The sequence below is a fragment of the Sinocyclocheilus anshuiensis genome, unplaced genomic scaffold (genome assembly GCF_001515605.1).
Source record: "Sinocyclocheilus anshuiensis isolate Anshui unplaced genomic scaffold, SAMN03320099.WGS_v1.1 scaffold758, whole genome shotgun sequence".
Lineage (NCBI taxonomy): Eukaryota > Metazoa > Chordata > Actinopteri > Cypriniformes > Cyprinidae > Sinocyclocheilus > Sinocyclocheilus anshuiensis.
In genome coordinates, this window is record NW_015548126.1 from 1,113,337 (window position 1) to 1,132,337 (window position 19,001).

Genomic DNA, 19,001 nt, shown 5'->3' on the forward strand with positions numbered 1-19,001 from the left:
ATATTAAAATAGCAATATAAATAATACTTAAATGACACTGAATATATTTAATACTGCACTGCACACGTTTAGTTTTTTTTAAATATACATTTTGATAAAAATTTCAGATAGTACTTTCTACACTGCGGTCACACGACCTCATTATGTTGAATCTGGGGGGTCCAGTCATCAATTTGGTAATAACAATCAGTTTCAAATATTCAAATTTATATTTAAATATTCAAACTGAAAATATTTTCTAATTTTGAGTAGAAATCTCAACGTCAGATCAAATGAGTAAAAAACAAAACATATTAAAAAATGTTGAAAATTATATCTGTAATTACTTTCACAGTGAAAATGGTCAAAGGTCAAATCAACTGCACTGCATTGTGGGATACAGTATCTCACACATTGCACTCTCTTGTTTACTTTGGTCTAATATTGTAGGTATGTATGTAATATGTATTTTTTCCTAATTTAGCATACCGTGCACATTATGCATACTATATACTTAAGAACTAGTAAGAGTAGTATATTAGCATGGTATTAGTATAATGCTGTTACTTCTGCCTGTAGTTGTATTATGTTGACACAAGGGGGCAGCATTTGCATCTTAATTAGCATCAGATTTAACTTTTGAACTTGAACTTTTACATGTTGTACCAATTAAATAGTGCATAACTGAAAAGAATAAAACATTTAAACAAGAAGAATGAATTAGAAAGAAACAGAACAGACTCACTCTTGTCACATTGTTCTCCAGTGTATCCAACCTCACACACACAGCGCCCACTGCTGGCCTCACAGGTTACTGCATTACTGCCACACCAGCACACACTGTCACAGCCTACGCCCCAAAAACCTGCCTCACACACTACACAGAGGATGTTTATTATTCATTTGAATTCATATAACGAATTAAATCATACAGATTTAAGATTTGAGAATGCAAACACACTTGTAGAGACTACTATTTGTATGTTTATTAATGTCCTGCTGGATGTCCATTTTTATTGTATTTGTTTTGATTATTTTTAATGTTATTTTTATGTTACCACATTTTAAAATAATTTGTTTTTGTCATTAAAATCAATATTTCTTACTATTACAGTACGAGCCAACTTCACATAGAAAGAGACAGAAACCGCAATGTTGTTTGTTCAGTGAAAACGAGGTGACAGGTAACAGACGAGCTAACAGAAGCAATGTGGTTCTGTCTATCCTGTCTGAATACACTCACTCCTTCTTTTTCTTGAAGAGCTCACTTCAATTACCCAGAATCCCCCCCTGAGGATGGGATAAAAGGGCCTGTTTTAGCAAGACCAAACCACGATCTGTTTAAGCCATTAAGACTAAAAAATGTAAGTGATCAAGAAAGAAATAACTAAAACAGACACTTCAAATATTATTAAAACATGATGCTCTTTTCAAATTCATTCATCTTCAGTCTTCAGCGAATAGAAGGAAAACCCATTTATAAACACTCACACATAGTGTGTGATAATATATCATTTTCATAACATAACAGAGAAGGCCAGCATAAATCTAACTATATAAAACATTTATTCCGTGACTCTCTTTCTCTTTAACACAAAGCTACTGAGCTCAACTGAGTGACACTATGAAATGACTGCAACTTCCATCTGTCAGTGAATATTTAGTGCATCTGCTCCTTTGAATTTAAAAAAGGACATATTGCCTGATGATTGACAGGTCACAGTTGATTTCTGATGCAGATATTATTGTGCTATTAAAATAACTGGGCCATGAAAGCAGTTCTATGTACTGTCATCTGACAGTCACTAGAGGGCGGTGCAAAGCCATTATTAGCCCATTTGAAAAGTGAGCAGCCCTTGAAAGCTTTACCAAATACTGCACAGTACACACTGCATATTGCCTACTATTTTCTAAAATATAGTATTTGAAATATAAATCCATTGTAGCATAAATGTCTTTACTGTCACTTTTGATCAATTTAACGCATCCTTGCTGAATAAAAAAAAAAAAAAGTATTTAAAATCTTACTGACCACCAGTATTGGAGAGTTAACTAGTTACATGTAACAGAATTACATAATTTCATTACAAAATAAATCTAACTGTAATCTGTTACAGTTAGAGAGAAAAAATGTGTAACTAAATTACAGTTACTTATGAAAATGCTAATGATTACAAAGAGGGTTACATCTGAATATTTTCACAAACATACAGATTTGATTGATTTCTTTCCCAAATTGCATTGACTTCTCTAAAATATGAGACACTAATGTTTCAGGAGTTTTTAGGACAAAGAATAGGACGCATGCTTATTTAATAATTGTTTTATTTCCTATTTGGTTTTATGTATATGCTTTATCCAAGGCATTGTTAGATGCCAGTGTTTCCTATCATAGCTATGCAAAGATTTAATTTCGAAAACAGTATCATAGCTATTAACCTATGTGTTGTTATGATTTTAAATCTGTATTTAACCTCAGAACGATCTCAAATTAAAAAGAGGTGCTAAAGTCTGATTTTGTGGTGGTTCAACCCTCTACACACACCTTGGCAATATAATCGCCATTGGCTAGTAAATTTTTTTGTTTACTCGCCAGACTGATATACTAATATATATATATATATATATATATAAAAAGTTATGCCATTTTACAAACATATATAATGTTTGTAAAATGGTACAGCTTTTTAAATATCTGAAAGTACACTCTTAATATCAGTCAGACACACACATGATTCCACCCAATCAGCTTATCTTTGTAAAATGGAACAGCTTCTTAAATAACTGGATGTGCACTCTTAACTTCAGCCAATCAAGCATTATATTATGATATTATGATAATTAAGCACTATTTAATGATAGAACTAGTGATTAGAACTAAAACTTGGTAACCATGAACCATTTAACTGAACTTAGGACTGGTGGTGGTGTTTAAGATATTGTTGGTCATAGGTAATAGTGATTATTATTAAAAGATACTACTACTACTACTACTATTATTATTATCTGCTGGGCTCATGAATATTAATCATGTTGTCAGCGTTCGCTTGAACTGATTTGCTGAAATCAAAACGAATGATAATAGATGAGCACCAACCAACGAGAGCTGTTCGCGCATTAGCTCCGCCCACTGCCAAGAAACCGGCATATCTTCTGCTTGTTCTTAAAAGCTGAATAATTCTAAATGAACTCTGTTATTTTGACAGGAAAATACAACAAAGAATATGGTTTACATGTAGCGCGTCGATTCAGCATGGTATGCAAGACTCTCGCTCTCTCTCTTTGCATGTGTGAGAAACACAGCGCTTTCGGTAAAGCGACGGCGAGTCATGCGCCTTCACACTAGTTTACGGTACGTCAAATACAGGTGCGCTGCGTGCTACATACTGCGCATCCATTGAGTACATGACATGATCCATTGAGCACATCCAAATAGTACAGATCGCTTGACTGAGAGCGAAACTCTCAAGCGCTCAGTCAGCGTGTTTATCGAGTGAAAATCTGTGTTGAACGCCTCTCACACACATACTGGCGTGTAAAATCTAAGAATTTATTTGCCAATGGCTAATGTTAGACATTATTTAGTGGCCCAGAATAAGATTTAGTCGCATTTGCGAGTGATTTACTCGCAATGTAGAGGGTTGTGGTTGCACTTTAAAATTAAATTATTATCATCTTAATTCAAGTGATGAAGGATTTGGAAAGTCTGACAGTAATCAGTGTTGAGTAACATTGTAAGGTTAACCCAACCTGCTTTAAATGTTTCAAAATGATTAACAGTTGAAAAAATTCATTAGAAATTTAGAAAAGTAATCAAAAAGTAATAATAAATAAAGTAGCTGAAATAGTTACACTACTTGTTACATTTTAAATAGGGTAAATTGTCATCTGTAACTTACACTTCCAAAGCAACCTTCCCAACACTGCTGACCACAAACTATACTACAATAAGTAGTAGAGTAGTATTCCCTTCTCAGACTTTGTGTATGATTGTGAGTCTTACCCAGCTGGCATTTCTCTCCATGGTATCCGGCTGGGCACGTCTTCTGGCACTCTCCAGTTTTAGGGTCGCACGGCTCACCATCAGAGCAGTTACATCGCTCGTGGCAGCCAAGGCCGTAGTATCCGTCATCACATTCTACACAGGAACACAACATATATCTCCATGTACCTGTCAGAAACGACAGTTTCAAATGGCTGTAGAAACATCACCTACCTTCCTGACAGCGGTCACCATTGTAACCAGGTTTACAAATGCAGGTGCCTTTTTGTGGATCACAAGAAAGTGAGTTTTCCTGCACACACTGGCATTCCTCCGAGCAACCCACACCGTGGCTCCATTTGGGACATGCTGATGTGGAGAAACACTATTTTACTATACCTCAAATTAATTAAAGTAACCATTTTGACTCTAACGTGTCAAATCTTAGCGTACTTACGCAGGTGGCAGAATTTGCCGTAGAGGCCAGGTGTGCAAAGACACCCTCCATACAGACGATGGCAGTGTCCATTATTGGGGCAGTTACACCTCCTCCGACAGAACCTCCCATAGAAACCCTGCGGACAACCTGATGACATCACAGGGAACATCAGTGAAATTCCACAATGTTCATCTGGAATTCTATAAGGTACATTACATCACATGCTCTTGTCAAGACAGAATTATCAGGTCTAATCTGAGAGGAATTTCAGAGACGGGGCAACGAATGACAGCTGGGAGAGATGAGGTTGATGGATGATTTGATGAAGACAAGGAAAAGCCAAGGGCAGACAGAGAGGAAGTGGACAGGAAGGAGAAACTTTAACCAAAGAGCTCCAGTTAGTCTACTGATGGATGCTTTGCATCTATTTTTACATTGAATCATTTAGCACTCTTTTGTGAGTTTTTTGATCATACACATCAAACATTTTAAAGTACATAAAAATTCTAAAGTTTGGGGTTTTTAAATGTTTAAAAAAACCTACAGAATAAAAATCAGAAAAAACACCAATATCGCAAAATATTATTACAATATATAAAATGACATTTTAAAATAATATATTTTAGGTAATTTAATGTAATTTATTCCTCTGGTGTCAAAGCTGAATTTTCAGCAGCCATTACTCCAGTCTTCAGTGTCACATGATCCTTCAGAAATCATTCTAATATGATGATTCGGTACTCAAAAAACATCACTTATTATTATAAATGTTGACAAGAGTTGTGCTGCTTAATATTTTTGTGGAAACTGATTCTTTGTTGAATAGAAGGTTCAAAAGAACAGCATTTATTGGAATGCCTTTACTGGCACATTTGATCAATTTAATGTATCCTTGCTGAATAAAAGTATTAGCCTATTTTCTTTCTTAAAATAAAAACGTACTGGCCCCACACTTTTGAACGGTAGTGCATTTTTATTCACACCACAGGAAACAGTCCTCAATGAAATGGAATCAAAGTAAAATTATAGAAATGATCAACAGTTACAGACCTAAAAATACACAAAGTTTCTTTACTTCTAAAACTGAAATATATTGTGCTGTAATGGGAATGATACACTTGTAGAGTAGCAAACAAGCATAGAAATACTAGAAGTGGGGAAAGAAAAAGAAATACTTCTCATATTCCTCTCTTATTTCCTCATGAGACAACATGAAACGACGGAAAGGCGGAACATTACAAACGTAAAAATATGAATATTGAAATATGACATACAGTAAGTAGAGAGGAAAGAGGAAATGTCACAAGCCATGAAAAATGGAAGAAGTTAAAAGAGAAGAGGATACATAAAGCATGTGTGCTGTACCGTTTTCACAGTGCAGACCGTGGACCCCTGGAGGACACAAGCACTTCCCCACCACTGGGTCACAGCGGCCCCCGTTCTTACAAACACACAGACTGTTACACTGAACGCCATATGTGCCCTCAGCACAAGCTAAAGGAGAGAGAGAATGCAAAAGTAAATACATGTTTAGGGTTCTCCGAGGAACAAGGGAGAAAGAGAAATACAGCAGCCACTGTACTTTCTGTTGATTTTAGGGTGCATTAAAAATGAGACGGTATGGAAAACTCAAACTGCGCTCATGTGAATTCACAATGATGGGTGTGGAGGTGCTCTTAGGGCTGCAGCTCTCCAATATGCTGTCGATTTATGTTATAAACTACCCAAGTTAGTGCCTCTACAGGAAGTACTTTGCTTAGAGTCATGGAACTGCTCCACTTAAGGGCTTGAAGGGATTTCTGTATAAGTAAAGGTTATTAGAGGAGGACTACAGCTAGAGCTAGATGAGGAGAAAAAGAAAAACAGGAAAAATGGAACACGCATTTCATGATATCCTGAATTTAGGTTTTATATTGACTCCAATATTCAGTCATCAAAATGTGCTTTTTCTGGAAACATCTAAATTAACTTTTTCTTTTTATTCAGTGTATATATATATATATGTATAAATGTGTTTTCTTGATGCTGATTTTTCTCTGAAGCAGTGTTATTTAAGTATCCTTGAGATAGCTTTTATTAATATTTTTGATTAGTTTTTACATTTATTTTTTCACGTTTCATTTTAATTTCATTTAAAGTTTTCGTATTTTTGTTTTCATTTTTAGTAGATTTTTTTTCAAACATGTCTATATTCATTTTTATTTCTGTTTTAGTTTTAGTTATTTTAGTCCATCAAGTTAAACTAAATTAAAATGACAAAAGTTGCCTTGGCAACCACCTGAAATAAGTTTTTATTTTAAGTAATGAAAATATTTTTATGGTTTTAGTTTTAGTTAACTATAATAAACCTGCTCTGAATAATTTAGTTGTTTGTCATCTAAAAAATATAATAAGAAATAAGTTAACTTAACCTCTAATAAATCATCTTTTGCATTATGATATCTCAGTGTCTGTGGGAGTTCAAAAGAAGCAAGAATTTAAATTCGTACTTGGCATGTTTTGTGTAAAAATGTCTCGCTTTGGTAAATAAACCTTAACAATGTAGCTGTGTTTCCTCAAGGCTTCTGTTCAGGTCAGAGGTCAGTGATAGTAGAGAATAAAGACACTCACTGTCATTACAGGTGACCCCTGTCCAGCCAGGTCCACATACACAGCGATCCCTCTCTGATGCACACACTCCTCCATTAGCACAGTCCTCACAGCTCACACCGCAGTCGTCACCGAATGAACCCTCCTCACACACTGATACAGAGAGATTAACATATTCATATGTCCTTATCTCTGTATGTTTTTGTCACAAACAGTTTACGTTAACATTCTGGGTTTCTCTTACTAATCTTGCTGATGATGGTCAGCTCCTCTCTCTGTTCAAGGTTTTGTGGGTGTTCTGGGTCGTAGGTGTATGTGTCGTCATCATACGGTCTACTTAAAGCAGCGGTGTAATGCAGCAGTTGAGGGGGGCGACGGAACAGCAAGTCCGGCAAACGTAGAACCTCCGCCTCATCTTCACTGTCGACAACCTCTTCCTCCTCCTCCAATTGTCTCTCATAGAGAGCTAAACACACAAAATGGGAAAGAACAAAAGAGACAGACAAATAGAGACATACAGAGACAAATAGTTGAAATCAAATAAAAATTTTATTTTATAATGAAAACAGGAAATATGAAATATATAACATTTTACATAAAACAAAACAAACTAATATATATAACAATAACATTTTGCCAACTTAAAGCATGTCTCCTGGGTGTTAATAATACTCTGGTTTATAACTTCATTATGAAGTCTGTGCATCACTTCCTGACTATGAAGTCAACGCTACATAAAACCAATTAAACTTGTACTCACGTAAGCATGATTTCTGGTCGTGATCCAGTCTGAAGCCCACCTGACAGAAACACTCATAGGAGCCCAGCGTGTTCACACAGTACTGAGAACATCCTGACGTCTCGGATACACACTCGTCAATGTCTGAAGAGAGAGAGTCATATTAAAACAGCTTTCGTGATACACTAAATGTGCTTAAGTAAACTTTAAACAGTCAATTTATGAGGAAAGCTAGGAAAAATATCTTAATTTGCAAGTATGTTAAAAAAGGGTTTGGTTAAGAGAGGATCAAACAAGGAAGACATGAAACTAAACACACACCATCACATGTGCAGCCGTTGGGTGTGTATCCAGGTCTACAGCCGCACTCGTAGCCTCCTGGGTAATTCTTACAGTAGTGACTACAGCACGCCTCCCCGTTTTCACACTCATCAGTGTCTGTGGACGACACACACAAATACAGAAGCATTTTCTCATAAGAAAACAATACTATGTAACATTAACAGGTAAAAAACAGGTAAATATTTACAGTGTTTAGATTTAAACACTGTAGTGTTTAATCTTTTTTTTTATCCCATCTGAATCATTTTGAAGTTAAATTATTTAATTTTTGTTGTTGAATAATAGCAATAGTGGATATTTTGTTGTTATGAGTATGTCTAATGGTTAATTAGGGATTTGTGGACATTTAAAATTCTGTCATTCTACCATTATTCAATTGAATTGTCAAAATCCATACATTTAAACTGAATTATTTAAATTAATATTTTACCATTCATTTCTGAATTCCATTAATTTTACCTTATAATATAGTAGATGAAGCACCATCATCCTGTACATAATAATAAAGTTAATTTAGCAAAGAGGCATTCATAAATGCTGTTCTTAACATCACAGGAATAAATTACGCTACTGTGCAAAAGTCTTAGGTCACTTGTATTTTCACCAATAAAAATGGTTTAAAGTCAGTTATTTATATCTTTTTCTGTAATGTGTCAATAGGAAATATCTGTTTATTTTTCCAAACATTCATTTAGCCATTAATTGTAATAATCCAGTGAGATTTTTTTTACTGTAGCAAAGCTACAGTACTGTAAAAGTTTTTAGCACTTGTATAAAAATGCTGTAAAAGAAAAGATGCTTTCAAAAGTAATGTCATAAATAAATTTTATTTATCTATTTTTTTATTAACTAAATAAAAAAAATTTTTGGTGTGACCACCCTCTGCCTTTAAAAGCCTTTAAAACAGCTTTTGTCCTAGGTGTACACTTGCGCATAGTTTTTCAGGTTGCTTTGTAGGAAGGTTTCTTCAAGTTCATACACCTTGTAGGAAGGTGCATACAAAAATCTCATTGGATTATTAAAATTAATGGCAAAATGAATGTTTGGAAATGTAAACTGACACACTACTGCAAAAGATAGAAAGAACTGACTTGAAACCATTTTTTGTTGGTGAAATTACTAGTGGCCCAAGACTTTTGCACAGGAATGTACATAAAAAAAAATATTAAAATAGAAAAGTTATTATATACTGTAATAATATTACACATTATTATTATTTTTACTGTATTTTTTTATTAAATAAATGCAGCCTTAGTGAGTATAAGTGACTTCCTTCAAAAGCATTAAAGGGTTAGTTCACCCAAAAATGAAAATGAACCCATGATTTACTCACCCTCAAGGCATCCTAGGTGTATATGACTTTCTTCTTTCAGACGAATCCAATCGGAGTTATATTAAAAATTATCCTTGCTCTTCCAAGCTTTAGAATGGGAGTAGGCGGGTTTTTGTTCAACAGTCCAAAAGACGTCAAATAAAGTGCGTACATCCATAATAAAACGTGCCTCAAACGGTTCGATATAAGCCAAGAGGGGACTGGTTTTCCCTTGCTAAATTAAGTAAACTTTGTTCCCTATGCTCCTGTAAACAAACTCGCGCGAGTAGCATATCTCAACGGCGCGTGCGCAACGCATACGTCCTATGCACGTATAACAGTCAGCAGAAGTGAGAAAAAAGTATTTATAACATTTTAAATATGGATATTTTTCTCATAAAATTGCATTGATTCGCTACAGGAGGCCTTTATTCACCCCCACCCCCGGAGCCGTTTGAGGCACGTTTTATTATGGATGCACACGCTTTATTTGACGTCTATTGGACTGTTGAAAAAACCCCGCCTACTCCTATTCTAAAGCTTGGAAGAGCAAGGATAATTTTTAATATAACTAAAAAGAAGAAAGTCATATACACCTAGGATGCCTTGAGGGTGAGTAAAACATGGGCTAATTTTCATTTTTGAGTGAACTAACCCTTTAAACTCTCACCAAACCCAAACTTTATAATTGTAGCAAATATACATATCATTCATAATCTAAAAATGACTACATTTTACATAGTGAAGAATTTCTTAGACAACCATCAAGTGGGGCCCATACCTATACACGTCTTGAGGTCATCAGCGAGATGGTAACCTTGATTACAGGAGCACAGGGGCCCACTGGTGGTGTGCTCACAGTGATGGGAGCAGCCCCCATTGTTTTTCTCACAGCCATTCACGATCTCCATCTCTATACCTGAAGGATACATCACTCCACATTATTAACTGTGACGAGTGGGGGCGGGGCCGAGAGCCGTGGGAACGGAGCGAGGCCGGTGGAGTAATTGATAATGAGCGACACCTGCACCACTCACCGGTCTCGAGTCTCACGGAGGAGCTCCGGAAGGATAAAAGGGAGGAGTGACGACAGTGTTGGACGAGAGAGGACCAGGCCTGGATTTTATTTTGTGTTTTGGTTCTGTTTGTGCGCGACAGTCGTCCGCGAGGGGCTGTCGCGCTAGTTTGTGTTTATTTTATTATTAAAGTTTTCTTTGAGCGTTCGCCGGTTCCCACCTCCTTCTTCCCGACTTACGGACGTTACATTGGTGCCGAAACCCGGGAGGAAGGAGGGACACGCTGTCAGAGAGCCCTCGCTGCTGAGGGGGATCGCGGTGCTGATTATTTTATTATTAAAGTTTTCTTTGAGCGTTCGCCGGTTCTCGCCTCCTTCTTCCCGAACTACGAACTATGTTACATTAACATTTACATTTATTCATTTAGCAGACGCTTTTATCCAAAGTGACTTACAATTGGGGAATACATCAAGTGATTCATGTTAAAGAGGCAAAGAGACACAGAAAGTTTTCATAATACCAAGTTTCAAGCATTGTTCAAATAAGTACAAGCTAGACAGGGAAAGATTAAAGAAAAGAGAAAACAAAGTTGTTTTTTTTAGGTTGAAGTCAAATAGTGACAAAAGAGATGAGTTTTCAGGTGTCGCTTGAAGGATTAAGACTTCACTGATTGGTGCATGTCAAAAACACTGACCAATCACAAACTGTTTGGCTCCAGTAAACCAAATCCACATGTCAGTGAACTACTGAGATAATCTAATAACTGTTTTCTAAAGTGTTTTAAGTTTTCCACCACATATTACACTAAAAGAATCACAGAGCACATGTTAGTGTGTGTATTTGTACTCACGGTAGCACTGTTTCCCATCAGCACCCAGCTCGAATCCTGGGTTACACACACAATGGAATGATCCTGGCACGTTAACACAGCCGTGAGCACATTTAGTCTGACCAGACACACATTCATCTATGTCTGGGAGAGGAAATGTTTGGATAGTTAGAAGATATGTCAGTGTAAAACTCACTACTAGTTTGTATTTTACAATTAATAAATAAACACAATGTATTCAGTTAGGATACCAGCAATATGAGTGTGTGTATGTGTGTGTCTGTGCGTAAGCGTGGCAATGCATGTGTGTGCACAGCAGGGGTCAGAGTCTCTTCATGGGGTCAGCTAAGGTTGCCTCATAAAGTCTGGACATAAATGAGGTCCAGACAAACATGTTTACCCATTACTCAGATCAATGGCTTTACACTGGCCTGCACACATAGTAACTAACGGCAGATCGTTATACCAGTAATCTGCTGTGTGTGTGTGTGTGTGTGTTTGAGCAGGACATAGACGGGTAGTGGAGGTCGGTTTTATGGCACAGCTGAAGAGAGTTTTTCTGTGGCCAATGGAATTCGACTAAGAGGTAAAAATAAAATAAAATAATAAATCTGTCTGTCTGTAAGGCCTAAAAAACTTTTAAACTTCAAGACTTTGTAAACTCTTTTTAAAGATTTGCTGTGACCAATCGAATTGCACTGACAGGTAAAATAAAATAAAATAAAATAAAATTTAGTAACAGAAAATGTGACACATTTCTGGGGACGAAAACTACACAATATTATTGGCTATTGACTATTCTATTGGTAATTTTTGAAACTGACATAAAACAGATAACAGTTGTTAATGTCTAAGCTGGTGAAAGATAAAAAGTAAAATAAATATTTATCTGTAAAGAAATCTACATATACATGGGTACATGTCATGCACTCGAACCTTCACATCTCTTGAAGTCAGCTCCTATTTTGAATCCTGATCTGCAGCTGCACTGCGCCTGTCCATTCACATTACTGCAGATATGAGCACATCCGCCGTTATGTTCCTTACAGGGGTCCTTCACTGAGAGAATAACACAGCACACACACACAATAATCATCACAATATTACTACAGTAAAACAGTAAGTCAAAGACAACGTATGTATGTGAACTCACATTCACAGTGTTTGCCGTCTCTTTTGAGCTGGTAGTTGCTGCGACATTCACACTTGTACTGCTCGTTCCCCAAATCCACACACCTGTGCTCACAGCCGCCATTCTTCACAGAGCAAGAGTTCACCGCTGGAAAAATGTCACGTACACACACACACACACACACACACACACACACACACAGACAATGCATGTAATGATCAAAAATAAGTAACTACACACATATACTACAAGGACAATCCCTCTGTAATAACCGTAGCTTTGCTAATGCTCCAACAACCAGCCAGTGCTGTTTTAGTATCATTGATATTCTATTATAGTTTTGGTTGATATTTTGAATTGGACTTTATATTTATGTTTTCTATTTTCACTTTACTTTTAGTTAAAGTTTTAGTATTTTAGTTGTGTTTTTGTCATTTGTATTAGTTTTTTAATATGTCTATATAGTATTTATTAATTGTATTAATTATTTTTAATTTATGTTAGTACTGCAACTTCAATTTTAGTACTGCAACTTATATATATATACATATATATATATAAATATTGCCTTGGCGACAAGCTGAAATAAAATAAAAAAATTTTATTTTAAAGTTTGGTATTTTATTTTATTATTTTATTTTATTACAGTTAATATTTATTTTATTTTAAGTAACATGCAAGTATTTTATGCTTTTATTTTTAGCTAACCATAATAATCCCAGTTAGAGCACATAAAAATCAGAAATCTTCTAATGACAAACTCAGATTTTCTGTTTGGACAGGAAGTGAGGAAAACTTTTATTATAAAAGGAAAACATCTCTGAATCAAATCCAGTTTGGAGTTTGTATATATATTGAGAGTTTTGGAAGGTTCTCTGACTGATGATGTTTCCATGTCGTGTCTGAGTTGGCAGATTTACGGAGTCTTAGGGGACAGGTCAGAGCTGTTGTCTCACTGTGTTGACATCGCCAGGCCTGTCACAGAGTGATGACACATCCAGACTCCAGTAAAACAGGATAAAGGCTGTTTTAGGGTGATGAGATCGGCAGAACTAGAGCTCTCTTGCTGTGTTAACACTGTTTGTTGAGTTTTAGGCAGCCTGCTGTTGAATGCATCACTACAGGTGATAAACAGATGCCACTCAAGACTGAGAGAGATTCTCCATCATGTATGTGTGTTTGTGAGCATGTATGCATGTTATAGAGATCTTACCTATGCATGTGTGAGCATCAGCATGTATGCGGAAACCCTCGCTGCACTCACAGTGGTACGAACCGAGCGTGTTCACACATGTCTGCTGGCAACCACCATTCAGCTCTTCACACTCATCTTTATCTGTTGGGATAGCATGCAACAAATGAGGCATGGTCTGCCTTCACCTAAAAAATTGTCTAAATTAGACTGACACATTTGGTCGGCACCTATTCTTTCTTTAAAAATCTTTATTTATTATTTATAATTATGCATTATTTTGCTCATTGCGCCCTCCTGTGGCCTCGGGAGACAAGCCAAAAGGTTCCTTAAGACCTATTTAATCTGCATATAAAACATTACAAATTAGATATTTGTTTAATTTTTATTGTCTGTTTGACTGTTAAAACAAAAAATATTTGTTGTTTGTCTCAATAAATTGGGTTAATTTAAAAATACAGAAATGTTGTAGAACCAAAGAGCTGATGAATGATGTCTGATCCATCATTCATAATTAGATATATTACATCTGCTGAACATATTCACATGTGTGAATGTGCAAATAATGTCCATATTCATTCTGCTTTGTCAAAGAACTCTGTCCAAAATCAACACAGCACAATATTGTTGGGATCTATTGCAAATGTTTAAAAATACACAATACTGTTGCTATTAAGATCATTTACAATTTCCTCTGTGTTAATTTGTTTTTTGTCAGGATGAATTCCTACAGATTCCTACATGAATGCAGTCATCTATGTGGGTTAAGTGCTTTAACATACAGCCTGCCCCATTACTGGATTATTGAATGTAGTTCATTAGCACTAATTAACCCTTTTGACCCAAAATAAATCAATTACAGCCATCTGACAATTTCCCACAAATCTAGAGCAGCCCCATCAGAGAGAGATTTACTCTAACTTCATTACCCAGTAAAATGTCATTGTGAATTTATAATAACTTACTGGATACTGGTGGAAATCATCAAAAAAACAAATTTTAATTAGAATTATTCACACTTTCACACAAGTACCATTTTTGCCAATGCAAATTATTCAAGTACAAAATTATTTACAGTAATTTAACCTAACCTGTACTGATTTTAGCATTCTTTAGTATTTCTTCATCGGAATTACTGTTAAATCTATTATACAGGATCCTCTCTTTAATTTCTCTTAATTTCTCTCATTAAATTCAGTTATTATTTTTTTAACAACAATAATTTGATCTACATAATAACAAAACATCTGCATTTCTGTGTTCAATCCCCCAACCGCCACGTCCCTCTCATACACCTGTTTCCTCACCTGTAGCCTTTCAGTCCAGCAGGACCTGAGACAGAAGGCCAGATCATCATTCCCACACCTACACACTAACAGCTGAGATGGACACAGATGTAAAACAGTCTCTCTCAGCGCATTCAGGAACTACAGCCCACACAAAGCCCATCATACATCCTTCTTCATCTCATGATGAAACCTGGCCAAATGAATGGCCTTAAACAAGCTCCCGATTCAATAACATTCACAGGATGGATAAAAAAGTGAATCCTGGATATCATTAACAGAGAGCTTTAAAAACTACTCTCACTTATGATCATGACAGTTTAATGCATTAATGATCTGGTCATAAATGTGTCTGAATGTTTTATGGTGAATACACAATATTATACAGCTTATGATTTGATTTACTGCTGCTTATAGATATGAATATTTAGAGCTCTTTTCTCAGATGGTGGTTTTAAATGGAACACTCTCATTATACAGAGGTTAAATTACTTTAGAAAGATGAAATAAACTCAATGGATCTGAGTGTTCACTCACCTTGGCAGGATTTCCCATCAGCTCCGAGTTTCATTCCATCAGGACACCTGCAGTAAAAACTGCCAATAGTGTTACAGCACGTGCCTTCACATCCTCCATTACTGTCCGCACACTCGTTTATATCTGAAAAGACAAGAAAGAAAAAAGAAAAACGCTGAGCATGTTGTTAGAAACATTAGAAAAAAGGCAAAAAAAAAACTCACTGAGTTGTGGTCATTTTTTTCCACTGAAAAAATGTAGATGCTTCAAATGTACCCAAGCTTTTAGATCATTTTGATTTAAAATTCACCCATTTTTTTACATAATCAAGTATATGTTGTTATTTGATACACAGTTAGTTATAACATTTTACTTCACCATCCACCTGGAAAATCTTTCTTTATTTTGAATACATTCTTCTTTCCAGCATGATGTTTAGATCGGTGAAAAGCTTTTTGTAATAATGTTTCCAGTCTGATGTCTTCAAATAGGACATTTTGCGGTCATTTTAACATGCTTGCGAAAAAATGTCATCACACAGACATAAACAAATGAACCACACAAACAAACACACACCAGCACTCAGACTCAGGTAATAAGTCCAAGCTGCTCCAAACAACTGCCTTCTGCACAATTACCGCTTCTCATCAAGGAGATACAAGATGGGTTTTGAAACAGTGAAAGCAAAAATGCCTAAAAATAATTCAAAAGAAAATGATCTTTTTAAGAATAAATAAAATGTGTTTTTCTGTAAAGCCTCAGAAACCAAGGATGGGTCGCCATAACAAAGATCCAGGCCACACCCACACTTGGTTTCTAAGGCAACACAGCATCACCAGATGAACTCCACATCTCAACTCTTTAATATTATAAACATTATATATATACTATTTATGATTCATTTTTCCGCATGAGGACATTCTCAGATTCCCAGATTTAGTTTTTCTATCTTTCTGATCTTGTGGAGTCATGTTTCCCTAACAACCTTTGACTCTATGGCACAGCACTGACCTTCAGCAAACATCCAATAATAATACAGAGTGCTGACAACATCTTTCCTGTGGAAAGACAAGAACAGATTTACAGATGTACTGAGAAGTTACGCGCTCTATCTGTGGTTATTCCATTAGAGAGCTCAAACAGGAAGTCAAAGCAAGATAATTTATTATTATTCGTTTTTTAACAGACATTTTTCCTGGGTTACTCTGAACAGCACATGTTTCTTTTAATCTGACTTAAAGGGGTCATAGGATGCTACATGCACTTTTACAAGTTGTTTGAACTGAAATGTGTGTCGGCAGTGTGTGTACACAACCACCCTATAATGATAAAAATCCACCCAGTGTTTTTTTTTTAATCTTGTTAAATGTTTTCCCCTTTCTCAAATCGAGCCGATCTCAGATGCCTGTCTGTGTGACGTCACACAGACAGGACCCTCCCACGCTAGTTTGATTGACAGTAGCGTTTCAGCACAGACTGGACTGGCGTCTTACCTTAGACCCGCCCTGAGTGAACTGTCATCAGTCCGCCATTGTTTCACCCCCGGAGCAGATGTAAACAAGAATGACTCCTAAGCGATTGAGATGTTCTGTTGTTGGATGTAATAATGAACATAGCAGTCTTCATTTCCTCCCGACATCTGAGCCGCTGAAGACACAGTGGATTACATTTGTTTCTGAAGGGAATGCGCGCCCGATCTACATAAACGCATCTATGTTCGCGCGAATCATTCATGATCCGGCCTCATCTACAGAAGCGAGTATAATGTTTTGTAATGAATCTTTGCAAATCGCCATTCCTAATAATGTGCTAATGAGCAAGTTTCACGATGAATGCGGCTAAAGTAAACAGTCTCTCTGAGAGCGGCTCGGAAGAGAGGGGCGGGGTCAGCAGAGCTCATTAACATTTAAAGGAAAATGCTACAAAAACAGCTTGATCTGAAAAGAGCTGTTTTTGACGGTAAAAAAGGTGTTTTTTACACTACCATTGAGAAATTTTAACCAAACTATGTTACAGACTTTTCATTAAGACCCTAAAGAATCATATCAACTTGTGGAAAATGGGCATTCTATGACCCCTTTAAGAGACAGAGGAAATACTTTAAATGTATTTTAGTATCTAAGTGTGTCTAAGTGTTTAAAACAGACAGAAGAGTGAGAAATAGACAAAAGCAGAGTGCAAAACCATCTACAACCGCAAAAACAGATCAAGGTGTCTAATGTCTTTGAGTCTGACATCTGTGCTGGAGTAAACAGATGCTCTACACATAGGGTTTGCAGCATCATGAGGGTAAGTAAAGGATGACAGAATTTTCTTTTTTGGGTGAACTTTCTCTTTAAGTTATTTCACAAAACTAGAATGTGCCTGCAGTGGCTGAAATGCATCTTGATAAGGACTGACTCTGAAATACAGGCACAAATACATCTGAGAATAAACATCCACGCCGCCATCTGTTTAGCTTGTTTAGGCCCCTGTCCTCCATGTTTCACACCTGGTGATCATTCTCTGTCATTTTAAATCTTTGTACATCTAGACTTGTTCTGTGTCCAGACCTCTGTCATTAATCTTGCTCTGGCAACAAGGAACAGGAACAGGATAGAACGATGAAAAACATCTAGAAAAACATCAATAACAAACAACAGGAAATGAACAGCAAATGGAAAAACTATTTTAAAATGTTATTGAACTAATTGAGTTTGTGTTGTGCAATATTTAAACATTCAGCCATTATATGTCATTTGAAGAGCTTTCTGAACTTCTGTATATTGAATGCCATAAAGAATGTTGTTCAATTGGAATGTGTTTTAGCATTCCACTGCACTGTTTTTCTATGTAAACATGCACTAAATGGACGTATTTTACTGGTGGGCTTGCATCTCGAGTCTTTTGCAGCATCTCGTGTATAAACTGTGTTCTAAAAATGCTAAATTTAAGTTTAAAACAAGTTACAATTTAAAAACAAAACATATCTTAAGACTATGGCAAAAAAAAACATTTCTAGACTATGGTATTCCACTGTCCCAGTGTCTCATATTTTTAAACATAAAAGTGCGTTCTGAATGAATGACCCCTGTAAGTTTGTTAAAAATTAAAATATACCATTGTAATTGAAATAAAAAATATAGGATATTACATAACAATTTAAAAAATGTAAAATAAAATAAATGTAAATATATTTAAAAATGTACATAAAATAAATTTATTTGAAAATATTAAATATAAAAAAATATATAAAAAAATTTATTTGCACAATAGTTTATGTACTTTAAAGGATTATTTAACTTCCAGAATAAAAATTTCCTGATAATTTACTCACCCCCGTGTAGGGATATGCCGGTATGAAATTTTCATGTTGCGATTCATTGATAATGCTTTTGTCACGGTATGCGGTATTATCACGATATTGGAATTTAGGTTTTTTTACAAGTGCTGTCATAATAAAGTATAACAGGTTTAATAACATTTTTCTTATAACAAAAATAACTGAACATTTAAATGCAATAAAGCAATACAGAAAAATGTATAAAGTTAAAAGTTTTACACAGATTAAAGTGCAAAAGAACTATAAATACCAATAGGTATCACTTTACAATAAGACCTCATTAGTTAACCTTAGTTAATGCATTAACATTCACAATGAGCAATAGC

The 19,001-nt window shown here is 35.7% G+C and overlaps 1 protein-coding gene across 1 annotated transcript in view; it reads right to left on the reverse strand.

The window, feature by feature from the left end:
* Nucleotides 1–19,001, reverse strand: part of egfem1 (EGF-like and EMI domain containing 1) — a 68,895-nt gene that overhangs the window by 35,757 nt on the left and 14,137 nt on the right. The window contains exons 5-19 of the mRNA XM_016507736.1: nucleotides 15,375–15,497; nucleotides 13,573–13,695; nucleotides 12,381–12,506; nucleotides 12,164–12,286; nucleotides 11,249–11,371; nucleotides 10,164–10,301; nucleotides 8,050–8,166; nucleotides 7,750–7,872; nucleotides 7,234–7,455; nucleotides 7,011–7,142; nucleotides 5,766–5,894; nucleotides 4,419–4,547; nucleotides 4,196–4,330; nucleotides 3,983–4,117; nucleotides 725–856 (exon numbers count right to left, since the gene is read on the reverse strand). Of these exons, the coding sequence (XP_016363222.1) occupies nucleotides 725–856; nucleotides 3,983–4,117; nucleotides 4,196–4,330; nucleotides 4,419–4,547; nucleotides 5,766–5,894; nucleotides 7,011–7,142; nucleotides 7,234–7,455; nucleotides 7,750–7,872; nucleotides 8,050–8,166; nucleotides 10,164–10,301; nucleotides 11,249–11,371; nucleotides 12,164–12,286; nucleotides 12,381–12,506; nucleotides 13,573–13,695; nucleotides 15,375–15,497 (2,010 nt within the window). The remainder of the gene's footprint in view (nucleotides 1–724; nucleotides 857–3,982; nucleotides 4,118–4,195; nucleotides 4,331–4,418; nucleotides 4,548–5,765; nucleotides 5,895–7,010; nucleotides 7,143–7,233; nucleotides 7,456–7,749; nucleotides 7,873–8,049; nucleotides 8,167–10,163; nucleotides 10,302–11,248; nucleotides 11,372–12,163; nucleotides 12,287–12,380; nucleotides 12,507–13,572; nucleotides 13,696–15,374; nucleotides 15,498–19,001) is intronic.